The sequence below is a fragment of the Tachypleus tridentatus genome, chromosome 5 (assembly GCF_004210375.1).
Source record: "Tachypleus tridentatus isolate NWPU-2018 chromosome 5, ASM421037v1, whole genome shotgun sequence".
Classification (NCBI taxonomy): Eukaryota; Metazoa; Arthropoda; class Merostomata; order Xiphosura; family Limulidae; genus Tachypleus; species Tachypleus tridentatus.
Window position 1 is genome coordinate 17,319,762 of NC_134829.1, and position 24,090 is coordinate 17,343,851.

Here is a 24,090-nt window from a genome sequence, read left to right on the forward strand (position 1 = left end):
TTTATTTTGTGATTTTGGAAAATTAACTTTAGTCTTGTTAACAACAACAAACACAGCTGTAAGACAACTCATATCCGGTTTAACCATGTTTATAACATTAAATGGAAATCAAACAACATATCTTAGTTTTCTACGACTGGTGTGACTCAAACGTTGATTGTAAAAAATAAACAAAACAAAATGTCAATATTAAAAATGTGGACACATTATAAAATGGATTATGCTACTGATTACAGAGCATACGTGGAGATACACTACTGAAAGCAAACAGACAGCTCGGTAGGTGTATTTTTAAAAAGAAAACCAACTTCTGAAAATGCATTTGTTGAAGACAACTTTTGCAGTTTTTGTTTTATTTGCAGCGCTTTGGACTGTAAATGGTAAGTAATCAGGTTACCTAGCCAAAATGGTCGAACACATATAACTGGCTACACTCTTGTGTTTTAAAGAACTAAGAAATTAAATTGTCAAAGTCTTGATGTTTACATTGGACATTCATTTCGGCTCTCAATGAGTAGGCGTAAGCCGAAAGTTAGCAGTAGATTACGCAAGATTTTTCATAATTAAATTTTTTTAAAATAATATATAGCATAAAACTTGTACCTTCCTAATCTTTTTTTTCATGGAAAGATTAATTTTATATCTTATCCTAGTTTCACAAAATATCTTGCAAGAAGATAAAGCAAACGTGCTCACTCCCTGTTCACTATGAAAATCTTAAGTAATCTACAAACCATTTTTGAACTTATGCCTTCACGTCCACTTTCTCAATATATAATATATGGTGACTATGGTTTTAGTAATCTTAGCTTCAGACATTTTTCAAATATTCAATATATTTCAAGGACAAAATTAACTAATTAAATTAAGGTGTGAAATATTTTTATTAAATGTAGTGTTTTTTGTAACAATCAGTCTTTTAAGAAAGTGTTTTGATAATATTGAGTCTTATCTGTCTTTACGCATCGACTTTTCAATTTTGATTTTCGTATTTTCAAATTTTTGCTCTTTCCGCATTTCTCCGTTTTCTGAGATTTCAACGACTTGCTGGTAAAACAAGTTTTGAGAGATGATTTATACGACAACATTAAACTGACACTTCTAATAGCTAGATCCGCTATCTAAGGGGAGATCGTTTTAAGAAGAAGTTTCATTGGACGCTAAAGAAATACTAAGTTATTTCTAACAAGTCTATCCAAAAATTTATCATCAAGAAAAGATTCATGAACATATTTATGTACTTTAAAGAAAACAAAAACTGCCAGAAACATACCCTAAAACTACCTATTGTTGCAGACGGTCGTCGATGGTTTAGGTGGAGACATCGATCTAGAGTGCTTGAAGGGAAGAATCTGACATGTATTGCTGAAAGTGTACCGTCTGTGGTAAGATTGTATTTCTCAGATATTTTCATAAATACTTTTTCAACTCCATTAATAAAAGTTACCAATACTTAGAGCATTCAAAAATTAGGGCTACTTAAAACATTCTGAAACAGCTAATACGATTTTATTATTTTCTGGCATTGTTTTTTTAATTAGACCTGTTTATATTCTTATGATGATCGGTAATTAGGACTGGATCATAATAGTGGTGTCTGAACACAGTTAAAAAGAATGTTTTATATAGCAAAGCTTTCTTATTTAAAAAAACCTTTTACGGACAGTAGTTTCTTTCTCTCTCTCTCTTTTTAGTGTTTCTATATACACAGGCCACGAACGTTCCGTACCATAACATTATTCCTGCCCTCTTCAGTTTCATGCTCGTAGTAAAAAATGGCTACTCGTCTATTAAGGAACTGACTGGTGAAGATAAAAATTCTTGTTACTAAATGCTAACATCTACCCTCTGTATAATTACTGCCAGATTTCCTGAAATGGACGATGTTATATGACACGATTGTTTCTCGTCTGGTTTTGCAAGTCACTGTTTTTAAAAATAACTGTATGGAAGGGAAAATTATATTATAGTGTCTCCTTTTGTATAGTTTCTCTATATTTGTTTTATAGGCAGACCATTTAGAGAAAGCTTGACCAGAATAGATCGTCATCACAACTAGAACTTGTGTGGTGTTTTTATGTTCTTCCTTTTATGTTCTACTTGTTTCAGTTGTCCTCTGTGTCTCAACTGTAACTCTTAGGACTTAAAATGCTCAAAAATGAGTTTCAGTACCCGATGTTGGCATAGGAGAAATAACAGATTGTCTAGCTTTGCGCTTAACAACAACCAAACCAAGTTTATTTAAGCTCTCTCTGGCAGTTTTTATTCTTGTAGATCTAAATATATGGTGTCAATTGTCACTACTAAAAATGCAACATGTATTTAAGTTTATAATTTAAAAAGGTAAATAGTTTTTCTTCCCGTTTTTGTAGCTGGAAGCTTCCTTCACAAACTGCACGATTAATCAACCAAGTTTCGCAACCCTATCTGCTTTCTTACAGGTAATAACAAGTTTGTTTTAAATCGATTATGTTTTTGTTTATCTTTACTAAAATAGCAAAAAGGAGTAAAAAGTTTTCCGTGTAATTCTATTTTACTTTAAATTAATATAGCGAATAATATTGATAGTAATTATTCGTTGTTATTTCATATTTTACAAAATGTAATAATTTCGTAATTTTATTTCCACTTGACACCTTCATGCTCTTTCCTATTTTAGATTTTCGAATGTGTTTTCGAGGACTTTGGATTGGTAAGAAGCTTTATTAATGTATTTTTTACACGTAAGATTTGTCTCAAACTGACCAGTTACTAAAGTTATACTTAATTCAAAACAATAAACTTAAAGAAAGAGAAATTATACTTTTAATCCTGTTTTAAATAACTTAATAAATTTAGAGAAAGCTCATTTTCGTTTTAATGCAAGACTAAAAATAGGGTTATGATCGTTTTCAGATGATTAATCACAAGATTCTACCAAATTTTTATTAGATGCTTATATTTATTTCTATTCAGAAAATATCTTTGGCACATACATATATTTATCTAGATTACAATGTGTACATTTCACGAAAATCCTAGAAAGTCGTATATTTATTTCAAATTTTCTCAGTACTGGAATTCTTAATAATCAACGTTTACCTACGTATCACAATCTTCAATCAAACAGGCATCATGTACGGAGTAATGTTGCTGACGTAAAATAATCTCAACCTTCGTTTGGCGTAAATTTAAAAATCATAAATTTGTCGATAGGAAAAAGTTTGGTTTGAATTTCGCGCAAAGCTACATGAAGGCTATCTGCGCTAGCCGTCCCTAATTTAGCAGTTAAGACTAGAAGGAAGGCAGGTAGTCATCACCACCCACCGCCAACTCTTGGGCTACTCTTTTACCAACGAATAGTGAGATTGAACGTCACATTATAACACCTCCACGGCTAAAGGCGAGCATGTTTGGTGTGACGGGGATTCGAACCCAAGACCTTCAGATTATGAGTCCAGAACTCTAACCAACTGGTCATGATGGGCCGTGGGTGCGGTCTTAGTAACAATATGATTTTGCTTTCTTGAATGTTCTATAGCCAGTCAAGTACAAGTTGATTTATTGTCAAGTTGAAACAAAATGTTCAATAAATATTAGGTGGTTGTAGTTATAAAGTAAATGAGCATTTAATTAAGTATTAGGAAGGACTGTTTTTAATTTTCAGAAAATGTTTTATCGGTTGTATAGAGTAAAACTTGTTTGAAAAATGAGTGTTTGGCTCCGGCAGAAGAATATTGGGTGAAAACACAAGGTTCTGGCATTTGTTATTAACCAGAGGGTTGGGAATAATTGAAGTATACTTAAGAAATTGGAAATGATGAAGACAATTTTTGTGCTTTGTTTAATAACGTGCGGTCATTGATAACTTATTTTAACAGCCTATTTCATAGATAGTTTTTCTTGAATGAGTGTTTTTTTTCTTGATAGTTCGAGTGTTACAGTTAATACTAGAACCTCTTGTGCAGCTGTTACTTAAATTTTTTATAAATACAATAAATCATGAATTATTGATTTTGGCATAGTTCACATTCTTTTAAAATCAGAAATTCAGTTTCTGAAACTCTTGGAAATTATTTTTCCACCAGCTTGTGTATGCCAGTAAAAATATAAACCCAAAAGAACAAGCTGGAAAAACAAATATATTTGTATAAGTTTGGTCGTTAAGACAAAGTGTGTTGTTGAAGCAGTTAGATGGATGCATTTTTCTTCGTATCTATCTTTACTCAATTGGAAAAACACATATACATCATAAGTGTTGAAGTTGGTTGCACGTTTCAACTTTAAAAGAAGTCATGGTAAACAGGAAACTGCTATGCTACTATATTTCTGTGATATCATCATTTAAATTAGAGACAGCAAAATCTTGTGTGATATTTACTCGTTTTATCTACCTTTATTCTCATAATAAAAATAATATTATGTACTTCTAATTTTTCTTTAATAGTCATTTGAAATAAAGATAATTTTGTGTATGTTTTATTTTCAGTTGCTTCAAGAAAATCTAGAATGTTAAAGTGGTATTATTGTTTTTTATTTTAAACATTTTTATCACAGAATTAAAATGTATCGTTGATGTGATAGTTTTATCGTACAAGTTATTTTTTTTGCAGTTGGATCAAAATGGGATTATTAATGGTCAAGCACTTGGCAACTTATCTGAAAGTGATGTAAGTTAGTTTATCTTTCTATTTACTCGTTCAGACTTCTGTTAGAAACGTTTTTAAAGTGAGAGTTCAAAACCATTTCATTTAGTACTTTCTAGATGAGTTACAGACAAGTAAAAGTCGTTTGGTCGAAATGCTGTTCCAGGTTGTCACTTACATCATCTAAAAATTTCTAAAAAACTGTATTATCTAACCTCATAAAAAAGGTAAAAATATGAGTTAACGACCTGATAGTTTTAGCGTAGGTTGTCCGCTGCGTAGATACCTCATTTTTTGTTACTAAAAATTCATCTTAAAATTATAATTCACCTCTAGAAATGTACAATAACAATATTGATTAAGCATTGTGATATACACAAAATTGTTTCATGGCATTGGGAGTTTATTTGGAATTAACCTCTCTTTGATTAACTTTAATATTTCTTGCGAAATGGAAAAAGGATTTGATATATAGTATGACCTTAAGACTATGTTTTATTTTAAACTTTCAGGTGTAAAGACATTGAAATGTATATACAGATATTTGTCAGTGAGCTAGAGAAAATGTCTCTACTTTAAATCCCAGTCAACCTGCATCATTTTGCATTATAGTTGAAGCTTGGGATTATAGTTGGGATCTCAGAATGAATGGAACCATACTTATACACTTTTTTATATGCAAAAACGGCTCGTTTGGGTTGAGAAAATATTTTACATAGAAGAGCGAACAACGTTTCGACCTTCTTCGGTCATCGTCAGGTTCACAAAGAAAGAGGTAATTGACCGGAAGCTGAACACATGTTTGAAAGGGGTTGTGTAACTGTGTGTCGAAATGTAGAGGGCGTTATTAGATGTTTGAATATATAATTTTATTTATTTTATTATATTAATATAGGTATAAAGGCGTTCCTTTATATTGGTTTATTTTGGGTTTAAGTTGTTGTATAAGTAAGGCTTCTTTAATTTTGCGTTTGTTTATGTTTGTTTCTTTATTTAGTATTTGAGTGTTTTCCATGGTTATGTTGTGTTTATTTGACTTGCAGTGTTCGAAAACGTGTGAAGGTGACTTTTTATGTTCTTTGAATCTGGTTTCCATTTTTCTACTTGTTTCTCCAATATAGAAGTCGTGGCAGTTATCACATTGTATTTTATAAATAATGTTGGTGTGGTGTTTGTCATTGTAGGTTTTACATAGTATAGACCTCAGTTTTGTGCCGAGTTTTTGAATAAATTTGGTATTAACTGGAATGTCATATTTTGTTACTAATTTTTGCCAAATGTTGGTTATTTGTTTGCTGATGTCAGGAATATATGGTAGACAGCAGTATATGGTTTCGTGGTTTTGATTCGTGAGCTGTATTTACTTTAGTTGGTTGATTTTGCTTTCTGTCTAGGTGTGTGCGTATAATGTTTTCTACGGTTTGTGGAGGAAACTTATTGATGTTGATAAAGTATTGTTTTATTTTGTCTAATTCATCGTTAATTTAATCTGGTGAGCATAGTTTTATGGCTGTGTTTATTTGGTTTCTCAGTATGTTGAGTTTTTGTTTTGTTTCATGTGCTGAGTCCCAAGGAATGTATAGTCCAGTATGGGTGATTTTTCGGTGGATTTCTGTTTTGAATTGTGTGTCAGTTCTTGTAATTTTGAGGTTAAGAAATGATATTTGATTGCTTTCTTCCTGTTCACATGTGAAGTTAATGTTGGGATGTATAGAGGTAATGTGGTTGAAAAAATTAAGTATGTGTTCTGTAGATTTGAATCCCGCAACCGTGTCATCTACATATCTGTACCAGTATAGTGGTGGATGTAATGCTGTGTTAATTGCTTGTGTTTCAACTTGTGTCATAAAAATATTGGCTAGAACTGGTGATACTAGGTTGCCCATGCTTAGGCCATTTGTTTGTATATAGTTTTGGTTGTTGAACGTGAAGTTTGTCTTTATCGTGGTGAATTCTATGAGGGTTGCTAACTGGTTACTGGGAATTTCTATAGTTGGGTTAGGGTCTCGGATATAGAGTTCTAAGGCTATCTTGCAGGCTTCAGTGGTTGGAACTTCTGTAAAGAGGGATATAACATCGAAACTGGCCATTAAGGCTTTATGATTAAGTTGATTTAGATTAAACTTGAAATTAAAAGAGTCTTTAATGAATGAGCTGGCTGATGTTACATATTTGGAGAATGCCCATGTTTTGTATTTACCAAGATTGTAATTAAACGATTCATATGTGGACATTATTGGTCGTAATGGACAATCTGGTTTATGAGGTTTGGGGATGCCGTATATTTGCGGTGTGCGTGAGTCGGTTTTACGTAGGTAGGAATAAAGTGTTTGTGAAATTGTGTTGGCTTTTTTCATTTGTAGTAGCAATTTGTTCAGTTGCATCTCGTGTGTCTTTGTTGGATTTGTGTGTATTGGTTTAAATTTGTTCGTGTCTGATAGGATGTTATTCATTTTTTGGATGTATTCATTCGTGTTCATTATGACTATAGCGTTACCTTTATCTGCTTTTAGAATTTTTATGTTTTTGTCTTGTTTTAGGTTTTTTAATGAAATTAATGTCTCTTTTTGTAAGGTTGTTTTTTAGTTTTCTGTTTTGTGAAATTATGTTGATGGTTTTGTGAGAAAATTCTTTGAAAAAATCGTTTAAGATGTTGTTTTTAGGTGTTTCTGGAAAATATAAATTTGTAGTTTTACCTGGGAAGTTTGGCTGTTGGATGTCAATAAAATTATCTAAGTTGTCTTCTTTCTGTTGGTTGTGTTTGGTTGTTTCCTTGTTTTTCTTCTCTGTAGAAAGTATCACAAGTCTCCTGGCTAGGTCTTCTAAACATGTTTTGATTTCTATGGTTGGAATGTACCTAAGTGCTATTGCGAAGTTGAGTCCTTTGTTAAGTAGTTGTTTCTCGTCGGATCTGTTAATTATGAGGTTAGTCAACGGTTTGTCGTTTTGGTGTCTTTTCTGTTGTTTGCATCTTAGTTTTTTTAGTTTTTTGTTGTGGCAGATCTTTTGTCTCTGTCGTTCTTAGTATTGATTTGGTTTATGTTTCGTTGTATAAGTCCGTAAATCTCTGGTTCAAAGAACATAAAAAGTCACCTTCACACGTTTTCGAACACTGCAAGTCAAATAAACACAACATAACCATGGAAAACACTCAAATACTAAATAAAGAAACAAACATAAACAAACGCAAAATTAAAGAAGCCTTACTTATACAACAACTTAAACCCAAAATAAACCAATATAAAGGAACGCCTTTATACCTATATTAATATAATAAAATAAATAAAATTATATATTCAAACATCTAATAACGCCCTCTACATTTCGACACACAGTTACACAACCCCTTTCAAACATGTGTTCAGCTTCCGGTCAATTACCTCTTTCTTTGTGAACCTGACGATGACCGAAGAAGGTCGAAACGTTGTTCGCTCTTCTATGTAAAATATTTTCTCAACCCAAACGAGCCGTTTTTGCATATAATTTCTCAACAAGTGGGTTTCTCGACATCACTGATACTTATACACTGCTGGCCAAAATCTTAAGTCCAATGAACATAAAGAAAAAATATGCATTTTGCGTTGTTAGACTCAACCACTTATTTCAGTAGAGCTTTGAAAGATAAAAATAAGAAAAGGGAAAATAAAAATAAAACTTTTAGCATTTAATAGGGAAAATGTGAATATTATAAAATTAGCTGGTCATCAGTTTAAGGCCATACTGAAACGAAGCGTTAATCGGTAAACATGTAACGAAATTTAGTTATTTGTGTTCAAGCATCAGCGTTGTCAACATCTCTCACTGACATCTATTGTGTTACATTGGGTAAAAAGCTGACAGAGTTTGAACGTGGCAGAATTGTCGAGCTGCAAAATCAAGGTCTCTCTGAAAGTGTTATTAACTACCGACCAAGGCAAGTTACCTGACTAAACGTTAACTAAAATTAACCCGAAAACGTGTGTAGGTAATCAAATGTACTTTTTTCTACGTTTGATTTAAGGCTGGGAGTCTTCTATTAATTATATAAATAATGAATATTGTAACTGCTTTTGCCTTCAATTCTTCCATCTTTTCTTGCCTGATGAAATAATGGAATGTAGATACCTGTGATTGACAGAATTCAGAGAGCTTATTGTGAAGCTTTGTGCTTAACTACAACAAGTCATTCCTAGTAGAGTGAAATTTAATTAAAAACACAAATCAATCCAACAATAATTGAAAACAGTTTTGAAGAGCTGCGCATGCGTATTTTAGACATAAATAAGTTTTAAAAGCTCACAAAAATGTTATTTAATGTAATACTTTTTAAGGATATTACACATTTATTAAGAGCTGTCTTTGTGAAATAATTTGCAAATAAAAAATATAAAGTTGAAGTCGAAACCACTCGTCACGTGATAACAACAACATTGTGTTGTTGTGTAACATACCCGTTGCATGAAAATGTTTAGCCAAACAAAAAAAGTCATTTGAATTGAAAAGCCAATATGCAATCTGGGTTCTTTTGACAAAAGCTTTTCTAGTGATATGAGATTTGTAGCGTTTGATCGAGTAATGTATAAGAAACGTTTCGGACAGACAAACGAGAGTGTATTACCTATATAGCATCAGACACAGAATTTCCTGTTAGTGTAATTTTTTTACTTCTTCGAGTTTATTTACATAATAAACAAAAACGCCTATGTACATATTCTGTTAATATATTTCATTCTACTAATTTAATCTGTCTCTGTCTATTATTCATAAGAAATACACTGAGAGAAAATATTAATTATTATTTTTGTTTTCAGTTAAACGACACTCTCACCTTTGTCCTGAATCACGTGATTGGCAAGGCGAGTATTTGATATCTCACCAAAGTGAGCACAATAGTTGATTTTATTTCATAATCGAACAAAAAGTAAGAAACATTTCCTTATTTGTAAGTGAACGCTTTGGAAACTAATAGAAAAACGGATAAGAAAATCGTAGCCTAGCATTTCCATGGACATTGGAGTTCAAGAGGTAAGTTTAACATCGAATACAGTTTGGAGTTCAAGAGGTAAGTTTAGCATCGAATACAGTTTGGAGTTCAAGAGGTAAGTTTAACATCGAATACAGTTTGGAGTTCAAGAGGTAAGTTTAACATCGAATACAGTTTGGAGTTCAAGAGGTAAGTTTAACATCGAATACAGTTTGGAGTTCAAGAGGTAAGTTATACAGTTACTTTTCTCAAGACGTGTTGAAACTTTCGTCACCATCAAGATGTAAAACGGCTATCAACATTTATATTCATTGACGTAGTTGATTGGCACCCCGGTAACTCAGCGGTATCCGAATTTATAACTCTAGATATAAGGTTCAGATCCCTGTAGTGGATATATAGTCCATTATGTAGCTTTGTTCTTAATATCAAACAAACAAAACGCAACACTCGAAATAAACAAAAATCAGTATAATTTGTAACAAATTACAATGAAAATTAATCACCGTAGAAAAGATAACTTTGATTTTGGATTTAACAAAATTTATTATTTTATTTCAAATAATTATTTTCGTTCAGAGTATTTGTTCAAAACTGTATCATGATTTCTCATTAATATATATACACGAGTGAAATTTAGGCGTTTTGAAGCAGTGTAGGCTAATGATTTTAGAAGCGATACCGAATTACGAAATAAGTTTTTGCACTATTTTACAAATATAAAATGCAATGCTATTTTAAACCTTTTACAGTAGTTACTATGCTGGTAAATCATAATACAGTTTTAAAATTCATTAACTGGAGACGGTAATGTGTGTGTTGTGACGGATTTACTATTATACATCTATTTTAATACCAATGTTTAAATTAAATTTATATTTGGAAATGCACATAACATATACTGTTAAATCTGTATTGCGAAATTTCCACCTATCCACTGAAGTTGTAGAAAATTCTTGAGTGTAAGAATCAACAATACTTGTGTGTACTTAAATACTAATGCATCGTAAATATATATTATTGGTTTACTACAGTTGGTATACCATAAACCTCTGAAGCTATAACCGTTATTAACTTTATTAATTGAAAACCTCAGATGTTTTGCGAGGGACGGTTATAAATTTCGAACATTACAAGCCATTTAACTTCATCCGATTCATATGGGACATTAGTATTTTTTACGAACTATAACCTCGGCGGAGAAAAACTCGACGCCTGATAAGCGAAGAACTTAGATCTCAGAACCAGTTAGCTCCTGTAAAGTGGGTTGTACCTACATCAACTTGGAATTCGCTCACTCATTGAGAACCATCCATAGAACATCAAGGAAGTTCTAGACCAGCAAGAAAACTTGATATTTTTTGTAAACTTTTGTACATAAATTATTATTTGTAATAACTATTATTTTAAATTGTATTATTGTTTGTACATTTAGATATATTTATAAAAAGTAACTGTGTATATCAGTCTTGTTGGCAGTTTCATAAATTGGATAAATATCGGTATTTATTTATCTTTTAAATATGAATTATCATCTAACTCACCTTTAGGATATTTGAAATTGTAATACGTAACATTGTATATTGGCATTTAATTTTAGATAATACATTCGCTATGTCATATGCAAAAATACTGCTCAGTTTTGTCTCTAAACTGTAATAATTTAGTCTGAAAACGCAATAGGATTTGTTTATATATATAAACGATTTGAAGTAGCTAACATTTTTCATTTAACAGAAATAATAATTATCCAATGTATTTGCAGCTGTGTTTTCACTAAAGTAGTTTCACCAATCATTTCATTTATCTTAACTGGACTTGCTGTAATGTTGAATACCATAACAAGGAGCACTAAATGTGAACGTATTTCTAGTCTTCAAAAGACCTATACTGAATTTATAACGACGTGGTGGTTTGTGTTGGTGTTATATACTTACTTAGATAACAGTTTTGCCATTTTAATATGCTTGTCTATTTGGAATTTTTGCGAAGAGCTAAATGCACAAAGGGTACCTAGGTTACTTGTCCCTAAACTCGAACTGATAAATTTGAGAAAAGTCAGCTAGTCGACAGCACTCTCCGCCAACACATGAGCTTTTAAAGTCTGATCGAATAAGAAAATTTTTAATTTTCGTAGTAACACGAAGCGAATTATAAACCATTAGATTCACAGACTTGAGCAGCTAAATGCTTGGTTCATTTTAATGCAAACTATGGCCTTTCTTTAGAATACCATCACGTGAAAACTGTGATATACACTACTTCATTCTGTCTTCACTTGCGTGCGACTCGTAATCCGAGGTCGCGGGTTCGCGCCCGCGTCGTGCTAAACATGCTCGCCCTCCCAGCAGTGGGGGTGTATAATGTGACGGTCAATCCACTATTCGTTGGTAAAGAGTAGCCCAAGAGTTGGCGGTGGGTGGTGATGACTAGCTGCCTTCCCTCTAGTCTTACACCCTGCTAAATTAGGGACGGCTAGCACAGATAACCCTCGAGTAGCTTTGTGCGAAATTCCCAAACAAACAAACAAAATCATTCTGTCTTCACTTGTATATTTCATTAACTTTGAGATATATTGCACAAAACTCGTACTTATGTGTATTTCTTCTGTGTAAGTGTTACTATCTTCGTATTATTTTATATGGGTAAGAACATGCTTTATGTTTTGATTTATTAATGAGATAAAATACAATTAAATTAAAAATAAATTATTTTACTGTTGAAATGTTTTTTTTTTACGAATATAATTGTTGAATTTTTTACATTAGCAAATATCTGATTTTTTAATTTTGGTTGTATTAGAGAATGAGAAAAACGTCTAACAAAGACTTCGCTAAGCATTGGCACACGGGGCACATACCTCTATCATATCTGACAGTGCCATATGGTGCTCTTTCGAAATTAAAATAGAAAACCATGATTGATATTCCACTTAAACGACGAAAATTCTTGCGAGTTCTTGTCCCGAGCCATGAATATTTTAAGCACCTATTTTGTTATATGATATCCAAAACATTGTTTGAATTTTACATATTAGCATGCTGTTAAATTATAGTAAAACTTCTAAACATTATTATATTTTAATAGAATAACATACAACAAATCAATAAAGAAATCCAGTGTATTATATTGTAAAATTACTTACTAATACTGGATAAAGGAAATTAAAAGATTTATCGATCGAGATTAAATCTGATTGATTAAATTGACACGAATAAACTGTTTTAAGGAAAACAAAGAAAATTAAGGCCAATTTCAATAATCTACTCTTTTCTCTTTACCTACAGGGTTGTGACCTTTCGCAGAGGGTAAACAGGAGAGTGAGATGGAGATCTAGGGGACAGAGAAGAGGCTTCATGTTTTGGAAGCGCAAATAAACAAATTACACCAAGAAATGAGAAAAACGTTAAGGTATGTATCTAGGATCTCAGTTTCATATCTAGAAGTGGGTACTATACGGGTATTATGAAGCCTGGTAAAATTTCTAAGGCGGTAATATTTCCGGAATTTATTTGAGCTGCTTTTCTGGATACGTGTGCGTTTCATTTTTCCGTTCGAAAGTATCTATTCATAGGCAACCAAATAATCCATCTTTATTTTCACATGTATATGTGTATACATACATTTTTTTCGTTTCTCAAAAACAAGTCCACTTCATCCAGCTGAGTACCTCTATTCTTTAGTTTCTTTTCAGAATTTCATCACTACTTTACATCATTTAATACTCGCAGAAAAAAAAAATCATTTAACGCATATAGCGACGGGATTTCAACATTTAATGCATGCAGCGACAGGGTCTTATAATTTGCTGTGTGTAATGATGTAGTTTTATTATTTAACACATCCACTAGGAAGGGAATTCCATCATTTAACGCCTTGCAATATACATTGTTTACTATGTGTGTAACGGTGGAGTTCCGTGGTTTGTTGAGATTAATAGAGCTGAGCTTGAATGGATATAACTTGCTAGGTCCTAAATCTCAATATAAATTTTGAAATGAAATAAATAATTATCAGTACATATATATATAATTAAATCACCAATATACTGAAAATCAACCGTTATTCTGATTTTTGTTATAAATATGAAGAGAACGAAACAAAATAAAAACAGTGAGGAAATGGATTCTGTGTTTTTCTTAATGATAATTGCTTAATGATAATTGCTAGTCAGCGTATCCCGACTTTTGTTCTCTGGTAAAGCGTATCCCGACTTTTGTTCTCTGGTAAAGTGTATCCCGACTTTTGTTCTCTGGTAAAGTGTATCCCGACTTTTGTTCTCTGGTAAAGTGTATCCCGACTTTTGTTCTCTGGTAAAGTGTATCCCGTAACTTGTTCATTAATAGTGTGCTCCATCTTTGTTCTTTGATATATGGTATATTATTGTCCTTGTTTTTTGACGCATCTAATATTTTGTTTATTTTTAAATAAAGGTATCCTGTCAGTTGTTCGTTGAAAGATGATACATCATTTCCTTTTTCCATGATCAATAATGCACATGTTTTACCTTTTTTTTTTTCTTTGATACAAGTAGGTTTTTACAGGTGGTTTTTTTCTTGTGTTTATTAGTTAGAAGATTACACTCTTACCATTATTTAGTGATAGGCTGTTTCTTCCCAGCCTCGTTCAGTGGCACGTGTTGTGTCATGATCTCTGTTCATTGATCGATGTCGTGCCCGCGTCTTTGTATATCAATAGCTAACGTGTTATTATTTTAACAGATAGTGTATTCTGCCTGTTATTTATTGGTAGATTGGGCATGAATTCAGATGGTATATCTCCTCCCTTGTTCATTGGTAAATAGTGAATTCTATGTCGCGTTAGCCCCGTCCCAGTAGTACAGCGGTATGTCTGCGGACATATACCGCTAAAAACTGGGTTTTTATACATGTGGTGGGCAGAGTATAGTGAGCCCATTTTGTAGATTTGTGCTTAATTCTAAACAAACAAGCAAAAATATCGTGTTTGTTGATAGATGTTGTAACTCGTTTGTATTTACTGACAGACGGTTTGCCTTGTCTTTTGTTTGCGCAATTAATAGATCATGTTTCCATCTACTTTTCGCTTGTAGATGATGTAGCTCATATTCTGTTAAATGACAGACGGTGTATTTCTTCTCTTGCTTGTTGAAAGATGGTGCATTTCCTCTCTTATTAGTTTACAGATGGTGTATTTTGTCTCTTATTGCTTGATAAATTGTGTATCTCGTCTTTAGTTTGTTGATACATGATGTGTCCGGTCTTTTCTTTGTTGACAAATGGCGTATCCCGTCTCTTGTTAGTATATAAATGGTGTATCTCCTCTCTTGTTAGTATATAAATGGTGTATCTCCTCTCTTGTTAGTATATAAATGGTGTATCTCCTCTCTTTATTAGTATATAAATGGTGTATCTCCTCTCTTGTTAGTATATAAATGGTGTATCTCTTCTCTTATTAGTATATAAATAGCGTATCTCCTCTCTTATTAGTATATAAATGGTGTATCTCCTCTCTTGTTAGTATATAAATGGTGTATCTCCTCTCTTGTTAGTATATAAATGGTGTATCTCCTCTCTTGTTAGTTCATAGATATTGTGTTTCTGTCTTTGTTTATTGAGAGATGGTATAGAATCTTTCTTTCTCCGTTATAGATGATTTATTATGTTTCTTGTTTATTGACAGATAATGTATTTGTTCCAGTTTTTCACTGATTCATAATGTATATCATCATTTGTTTGCTAGATATATCCTATCTCTAGGACATCGGAGAATATCATGTATTATATCTATTTGTTTTCAATTAACATTTTATCTGAGATCAAAGTATTTCATTCAGTAACTGATGTGGCGTGATGCATTTGAGTACGCAAGTGATGTTCTTCTATAAACACGATTTTCTTGTATTTTCTCAAATTTGTTTCAAGTATGACTAAAATAGTAGAGATTTAAGGATAGCTATTCTTTGCACACCCAAAGTGATCTGGAAATAAAACTCTCAAATGTGGTGGGTGGAATAATTTGGCTTAGAAAGAAACTTCAACTATACCCTGTGGAAGGGAAAATTAACATTTTTACAAATAAAGCAGAGAACAACGTTTCTGTTAACCTGAAGATGACCTAAGAAGGTCGAAACGTTGTTCTCTGTTTTATTAGTAAAAGTGTTAATACCCAGACCAGCCGCCCTGAGATACATTAACATCTAGGTATTGAAAGCAAGCAACAGAGAGCACTCCTACCGTTACGACTTTAGCTGCTACCTCTGCGGGTCGCAGGTTTGAATCCTCGTTGCATCAAACATACTCGCCCTTTCAGTCGTGGGGCGTTATAATGTAACGATCAATCCCACTGTTCGTTGGTAAAAGAGTCGCCCAAGAGTTAGCGGTAGGTGGTGATGACTAGCTGCCTTCCCTCTAGTCTTACGCTGCTAAAGTAGGGACGGATAGCGCAGATAGCCCTCGTGTAGCTTTGCGCGAAGTTCAAAGAAAACAAACCAAACTTATTGCATGGTTTACACCACGCTTTAAATGTGTGCATAATGAGTTCTCAAAGCTTCGCAAGGTAGTATAAAATAATATACTATAGTATAGATAGGTGTATAGTGTAATATTATGTTATGTTATGAATACATTGTGTGAAAGTTAGGATTTTGTGTTACTTACCATAGCATCCTTTCCCACATTTTGTAAAGTTCATAGCCAGATCAAAGAACGGGTACCTCAATTTGTTGTATATAAAGTAGATATTTTCATTTCAACAATGGATAATAATATATATATACTTCTTTTTTAGCAGCTTGGACTAGTAAACTTTTATAGCTAGATTGTTAAAGGCGACGGTATATTATAAACTTCACACGACCTTCCAGGCACCTCACTTCGATCCTTCAGCTAAGCCAATATTTATACAATACGTCTTATGACAATATCTATAAGAACTCCTAGGTCACAAATTATATATCATTGTAACATTAAACAATGTTGTGTCACTGTAAAATTCTGTTTAAATTTATATCAATAAAATGGTAATGTACTGCTCGTGCTTTATTATTTTGGTTCAGACAAGAGAAAACAGCATTCTTTGAACGATACCCAAAAACAAAAGCGAATCCTCTTTCACTATATGGACTGACGAAAACAACAACAACAAAATAAAACTGGTGAATTAATTCTTGAAGACGAGAAACCCACTTCAAATCTAAATGTATCTCAGAACGGCTGGTTTGGGTATTAACACTTTTATTGATAAGCAGAAAACAATGTTTCGACCTTTCTAGATCATCTTCAGGTTGACAGAGTTTGCAACCGACCGTTGCCGGACACATGTCTTAGAGCGAGAGTATAAACGGGCACAGGATTGTAGGGAGCGTTGCATTTGGGTGTTATGTTATTAATTAGTATAGGTATAAAGGTATTTATTTATATTGGTTTAATTAAAAACAACCAATAACATTTCTTAATCTCAAGATCACTACAATTGATGCCCAATTCAAAACAGAAATCCACAGAAAAATTCACCCACACTGGATTACAGAATCCCTGGAACTCAGCATATGAAACAAAACAAAACTCAACATATTAATAAACCAAATAAATACAGCCACAAAGCTATGCTCACCTGATAAAATTAATGCAACAAAATAAAACAACACTTCACCAACATGAACAGGTTTTTCTAAAAAAATGCGTGAAACAATTATACGCACACACCTAGACCAACAACAAAAAACTACAACAAATCCCAAGATACAACAAACTACAAAAACTTATACTGCTGCATGTCATATGTTCCTGACATCAGCGAAAAAATAACCAACATTTGGAAAAAAACATAACAAAACACAACATTCCAGTAAACACCAAATTTGTTCAAAATCCAGGTATAAAACTAAAGTCCATTCTATGTAAAATCTACACTGACAAACACAACACCAACATAATTTATAAAATACAATGCAACAACTGCCACGACTTTATATTGAAGAAACAAGCAGAAAAATGGAAACTAGATCAAAAAATAAAAAATCTTCATACGTTTTTGAACAGTGCAAATTAAATAAGCACAACTTAACCATAGAAAACACCCAGATACTAAGTAGGGAAACAAATATAAACAAATGCAAAATCAATGAAGCCCTACTTATACAGCAACTAAAACAAAAATTAAACCTATAAAAAGGAACACCTTTATACCTATACTTATTAATAACCTAACATCCTATCCCGGCATCGCCAGGTGGGTTAAGGCGTACGACTCGTAATTAGAGGGTCGCGGGTTCGAATCCCGGACGCACCAAACATGCTCGTCCTTTCAGCCGTGAGGGCGTTATAATTTTACGGTCAATCCCACTATTCGTTGGTAAAAGAGTAGCCCAAGCGTGGGCGGTGGGTGGTGATCACAAGCTGCCTTCTCTCTAGTCTTACACTGCTAAATTACGGATGGCTAGCGCAGATAGTCCTCGTACAGCTTTGCGAGAAATTCAAAACAAGCAAATAAACTAACTGTTAATGTCTTTTACCTTTTTCCGCGTTTTTAACTAACTGACGGTCATTCACCACAGAAGTGTCTTAGAGATTAAAGTTGTACAGTTGCGTGTCAAAGTGAAAAGCAAGTATAACTCAAGAAACAGCTTTTCATATCAACGTTATGGTAGCTGTTGTCGTAACAACTTCATCTATGTTTATATGTTATTGCAATAGTGGTGGCCATTTTTACAGCATACCTCCATAGAGAATGCTAACACACTCTCAGAAATATATAAGACGTTTGTGTGCCTTATTCACACACAGTGTCTTCTACAAAATTTGAAAAGTTTTCTTTGTTTGTTTGGCGTAACAACTTTTACAAGTTGGTGACGGGCCAAGTTATTAAGTGATAAAGTCTTAATTTTGTTTACTGCAGGTATAGTTATAGAACCCAAGATGTGAAGTGTATTCATGGGCAATGTGCAAAACAAAAACTGGGATTCATTTTACTTTAAAGAGCAAGATGCAACAACATCGTATATACAAATTCCAAGATCAGGTTATTTACTTAAAGAGTGTGAGTTGGAACTGACCAGAAACACATTGTGAATTATTTGAAACTGCTTTTTTTTTTTTTTTAAAGAATGTCTATTGTGAAAATTTGTCATTAATGGAAAATTCTCCGTCTGAAAGATTTGATCATACAAAGTTTTTTATGTAAATCATAATTTCGTATGTACATGTCCAAAATGTGAATATTATACAAACATTATAATTTCTTAAATTGAAGAATAACACACCACGTAAGGAAATTTAATATCTTCAGTCACAAGGAATGGTTACTTGGATTATTTCGATATAATTGTTTACTTGTTCATATCTGAATACTATTGGTGGTTAATAAGCAGCTCATATAATTCTTAGGCGTTAATTAATAGACGAATGAGCATCATACTTTGGTTTCTGATAGACGTCTCCACTTGACACATACATTCATTAAACTGAAACATGATCGCGACTCCCTCGAAAGTACGCCAGGTGCGACTGAAAACTAAAAGCGCTACCAGTGAAGCACCAAACGTAAATATTTGTTTTAATTAAATTTAGATTCAAGATACAGGGACTTACGATCAAAAAGTTTTAAAAGCTACACAAGAAGTTGCAAAGATGTAATTCCAAGTTTTCTAGAACAGAAAAGCTAATAGTTAGGTAGGTGTCGGCGAGTAATACTAATAATCGAGTTCTATAAACCAATAAGAAGTGTGTTATTTCGTAATTGTTAAAATAGTCTTATATACCCTTGTTTGATTAAGCAAGAGTGACTGTGTGCTTACAATAAGGTTAGTGTTACACAGCACTAGACCTGAAACATTTCAGGATACATTGCATACTAACAATATAGAATTAATAAAATACTAATTTAAAACATTTTTGTACCATTTTGAATATTTAACCTCTTATGTAATTTAAGGAAACCGCTAAATCGTAACATTTTGTTTCAATAGAAATATGTATGTTACGCATTTGTGTTCTTACAAATAGGTTGGACTCCTACGGGAGAGACAGGATCATTAGCCTCATTAATGTACCTTAGATATCCTTTGAAATGACACTGCTAAATGTTAAGTAATACGGGAACTTGACAAGTAGTTTATTCATTCCTGCAGTAGAACTAATTTTTGTTTATTTTTTTATAACCATTTGATAGATGCCTCGGTTTCAGGCTACAACTACATAGAGAAGATTGATTACATTATGTTATAAAAATTTTGAATATCTAAATCAATAAGTTACGTATAAAGCAAAGCTGATGTAAAGTCGCGGTAGAACACAGAATATTAGAACTACATTTTTACATTGTTTGGTATTATAATCCAGCCAAAGTAAGCAAAATGTGGTGTTTTGTAATAAGTGAGAATCGATGAACATGAAGGCCAGTAGACAAAAAAACGTACACCTTTTGATACGCAACACAATCAATAAGGACCTTCATCTTGACACAATTCACATTTTCACAAGCTGCTTACATGAAATACCCGTTCTACCGTCGCGTACCTCAAACAGCTGGAGAATAAAACATACATTTGGAGATTACTTGTCAAGGCGTCGGATGAAGCACAGATAGATCTGCAACTGAACTGTTGTAATGAATGCTGGGAAACCATTAACCTCGTACACTAGTTGGCTTATGGCAATAGTCAGGGAAGAGGAGGACTGTGATTTAAACTGGTTCCTACTGGTATGGAGAAAGTAAGAGGAGAAGATAATTCCAGCACCTAATTTTGGTAACTGAATGACCAAACAACATTGACGTAAACAGAGCTATTCTATTATTCAGCCAAACCAAATATACAGTGTACCAGCTAATAAATATGACTAACAACTTGGTGTTATTGCCTTGAAGGAGAATGAAAATGTGGAAGAAAAGTTTCTAAAACTGGATTGTGTGGAAGATTTTCCACATTTCGCTGTATCACTAGATAGATAATTCCTTTGTAGCAACCATGTATTACTACGTAACAAAAGAACAACATGTAAACTTTGCAATGGATACGTCACGCTGGATCATAATTGTAATTACTTTTAACACTCATACGAAAATTCGGGCCTAATAGGCCCCAAAGCAACTTGAAAGGTTATTAATATGAGGCTAATAATTTTGTATTTAAATGAAATTGCCATTAACTGACCCTATCCCTTTATATTTTAAGGAACAATAATATTTTGACTTTTCAGACATTTGCGAAATAATATTTAAAATTTTTTTTAAAACATCCACTAAGGGTATTTTGGGGCCTATTAGGCCCCAGATCAAAAAACATAAAAATAACTTTATTTATTACCTGAATAATTCTAGAACAGGCCTGGGCAACCGAGAAAAAGCAAATTATAGTAAAAATATATTAATTTTACAACTTCTTTTCAAAAGATGGATATTTAGGATAATAACTCTACTCCAACAATAATTTTAGACGGTCCTGATTATTGCCTAGTTTGCCCACGCCTGTTCTAGAACATTCTAGAAACTTTACAGAAGTATTTAGAATAATCTAGAATATTCTTGAAGCTTCTAGAATATTCTGGAAGAATCCACAAATCCTATATATATAGGAGCTGAAATCTTCAAACCGTGTCAAAAATGATATCTCTTGATGAAGCTGTACATTTACTGACAAAACCATCCGACGATGAAAGTGAACATGATAATGTCGAAGACTACTCTGAAAGTTGTGATGATGATCCTTCTGAAGCCGAAAATGATGAACAAATCGCGCCGTACCCTTCTAAAAGTGAAGAAAGTAATCAAGAAGATCTTACTACGATGCCAGTGAACGAACTTTTGTCCAAAGATAAGAATTTTAGTTATTCAACAACATCTTCAAGGATCAACAGGAGAACCGCAGCTCTCAATATATTCAATGGGAACCCAGGCATTACAAGGCAAGCTGCTCCAAGAGTCTCTACACCATTCGAAACATTCAAAAGTTTCATTTCTGATAATATGATGGAACAGATCATTCACTCAACAAACACCGTCATGAAAGAACTAATTTTTTGAAGAAGACCTCTGGAAATGGATCGCAGCTAATCTTTTCCTTGGAATAAGCAAATCCAAAAATGCATCGATAGACGAAATGTTTTCAACCGAATTCGGTTTGCCATTTTTGCGAAAACTTATTACAGAAGACAAATTCAAAAAAATGTGCTCAAAAATCAGATTTGACATCCACTCTCAAAGAAATAGAGAAATCAAAGATGCCGCCATCTCTGGAGCCTGGAATTTTTTCATTGAAAATTGCAAAAAACAGTTACAACCCAAGCGAATACCTGACAGTGGATGAACAACTATGTAACTTCAAAGGAAGAATTGGCTTCAGAACATACATTCCGACAAAGCCAGGGAAATACGGAATAAAGATTTGGTGCCTAACAGATGGAAAGACAAGTTACCTCCTCAACGCTCAAATTTATACTGGAAAGGTTGGAAATACGACAGAAACAAATCAAGGAGAAAGAATAGTCAGGGAACTGAGTCAGCCATTTCTTGGAAAAGGAAGGACAATAACAACAGATAATTTCTTCACAACAATGACACTTGCCAAGTACCTACGAACAAAAAGAACAGGACTTGTTGGAACCATACGGAAATCAAGAACCTTCCTGCCTCCTGAAATAAATGCAAAATCTAGAGAGTTATCACCAAAGTTTTTCTACCATGACGACATCACTCTTCTCAGGCACTCAGATTAACCAGGAAAATATGTGCTACTACTGAGTTCTCAGCATCAGTCTGGTGAAGTAGAAGAGAATGGAAAGCCCGAAATCGTCAGTCTTTACAATGCAACGAAGGCAGGTGTCGACACTCTCGATCAACTGGTGAGATATTATACAACAAAGAGGCGATCAAAGCGCTGGTCAGTCTGCATATTCTATAACATTCTAGATCTTGCTGCGTACAATGCTTTCGTTCTATACTCGACAAAACATCCAGAATTTCTTCGTCAACATAAATCAAGAGCCAGAAGAGAATTTATACGGCAATTGGTGCCTGAAATCAAAGAAATTTACTGCAAAGATAATGACAAAACAACCTCATGTGAACCGCCTGCAAAGAGGGCAAAAAGAGGACGATGCCATTTGTGCGGCAGATCAAAAGATAGACAGTCGAAAATTGTTTGCTCAAATTGTAAAAAACCATGTTTGTCAGAGCCATTCTAAAGTTGTTTGTAATGAATGTTGCTAAATCACTGTGTTTCTATTGGAAAAATATATGGGGCCTGATAGGCCCCAAAATCACTTTAGTGGATGTAAATATTTTTTTCGTAGGAGTGTTAATAGACCCTAAAACAGTTCATGAGTATCAGCCTTAAGAGATAACAGTTTGTACTGCATATCAGAGTAGATATTAAAGTATTAATGATTTTGTTAGACAAAACTTCCCAAGTCTTTCTCTGGAGATCATATCAAGCCTGCACACCCAAACCTTAATTTCTTTAAGTATTGCAATGTGTATAACTTTACCTAAGGAGTTCAACTGTTCAAATGCTGCGCCTACATTGTGTATTTTTCTAATGCGTGTTAGTCCTTACAAGTTTAGTGCCCGTACATCATGTATCAAACTATTTTATTATATAACTTTAACGTTAGTCAGTATCTTTAAGGTAAACCATTTGTGGTCGGGTGAATAATATTTTGTGACCATATTTTTCAAACGTCATATTTCCTAACTATAAGAAATAAAAAAAATATTCATGGTATTATAGCTTTCACGTATATCATTAATTAATTAGTTAAAGTAATTATGTTTTATTTAGTAACGAATATTTTGTATTCTGAGTTACTAGTTTTTGGTCACGCTGCTTTTTGCTTTATATGACAGTAATAATTTTCGTATTTCTTATTGGTCTTGTTGCTTTTGTGTTATACTGTATGCCACGTTAGTATTTCATTGTTATTTAGATTATTGATGTTGGCGTTTTTTCGTCAATAACGTCAGTAAATGATAATACTTTTACTTTCAAGATCATTAAAAAACACAAAAAGAACGTGTATATTATTATTTCAAACTTCGTTTTCGTCATTACGCTATATCAAAGCTTGATCAAACTGGTTGATATGAAAATATACGTTAACTTATTAAATCACGTTTAATGTTCCATTCTTCGAAAGTATGGCACATTTGCCGATTTTTTGCTCGATTACTGTTTTCATACATGTTTCCAGTTATAAGTGATTATGAATACATTTTCAAGTTTGGATTTGAAATGACAGTACTAGGTTGTTCGGAAAAAGTGTTAGGTAGTCTCGCTTGTTCTTTAGATTGTGTAGTTTTCATAAGTGTCTGAATCTAATACCAGTTAAATTTTTGGAACTGGTTTTCAGATTGAAGATTGGTCCGGCATGGTCAGGTGGTTAAGGCCCCTAATCTAAAAGTCTCGGGTTCGAATCCCAGTCACACCAAATATGCTCGCCCTTTCAGCCGTGAGGGCTATATATATTACGGACAATCTCACTATTTGTTGGTAAAACAGTAACCTAAGAAATGTCGGTGGGTGGTGAT

At 33.2% G+C, this 24,090-nt stretch overlaps 1 protein-coding gene across 2 annotated transcripts; it reads left to right on the forward strand.

Moving 5' to 3' along the window:
• Positions 1–243: 243 nt before the first annotated feature.
• On the forward strand, positions 244–16,600 carry LOC143250625 (uncharacterized). Of its 2 annotated transcripts, none has more exons than XM_076501474.1 (8): positions 244–380; positions 1,297–1,385; positions 2,373–2,441; positions 2,660–2,692; positions 4,593–4,649; positions 9,416–9,460; positions 12,876–12,999; positions 16,357–16,600. In XM_076501474.1, the coding sequence occupies exons 1-7, from the start codon at positions 317–319 to the stop codon at positions 12,963–12,965; spliced, it is 447 nt and encodes a 148-aa protein (XP_076357589.1). In that variant the 5' UTR covers positions 244–316; the 3' UTR covers positions 12,966–12,999; positions 16,357–16,600. The 2 variants fall into 2 exon arrangements, with proteins under 2 accessions (XP_076357589.1, XP_076357591.1); XM_076501476.1 differs by having other exon boundaries at positions 16,360–16,600.
• The last annotated feature ends 7,490 nt before the right edge of the window (positions 16,601–24,090 follow it).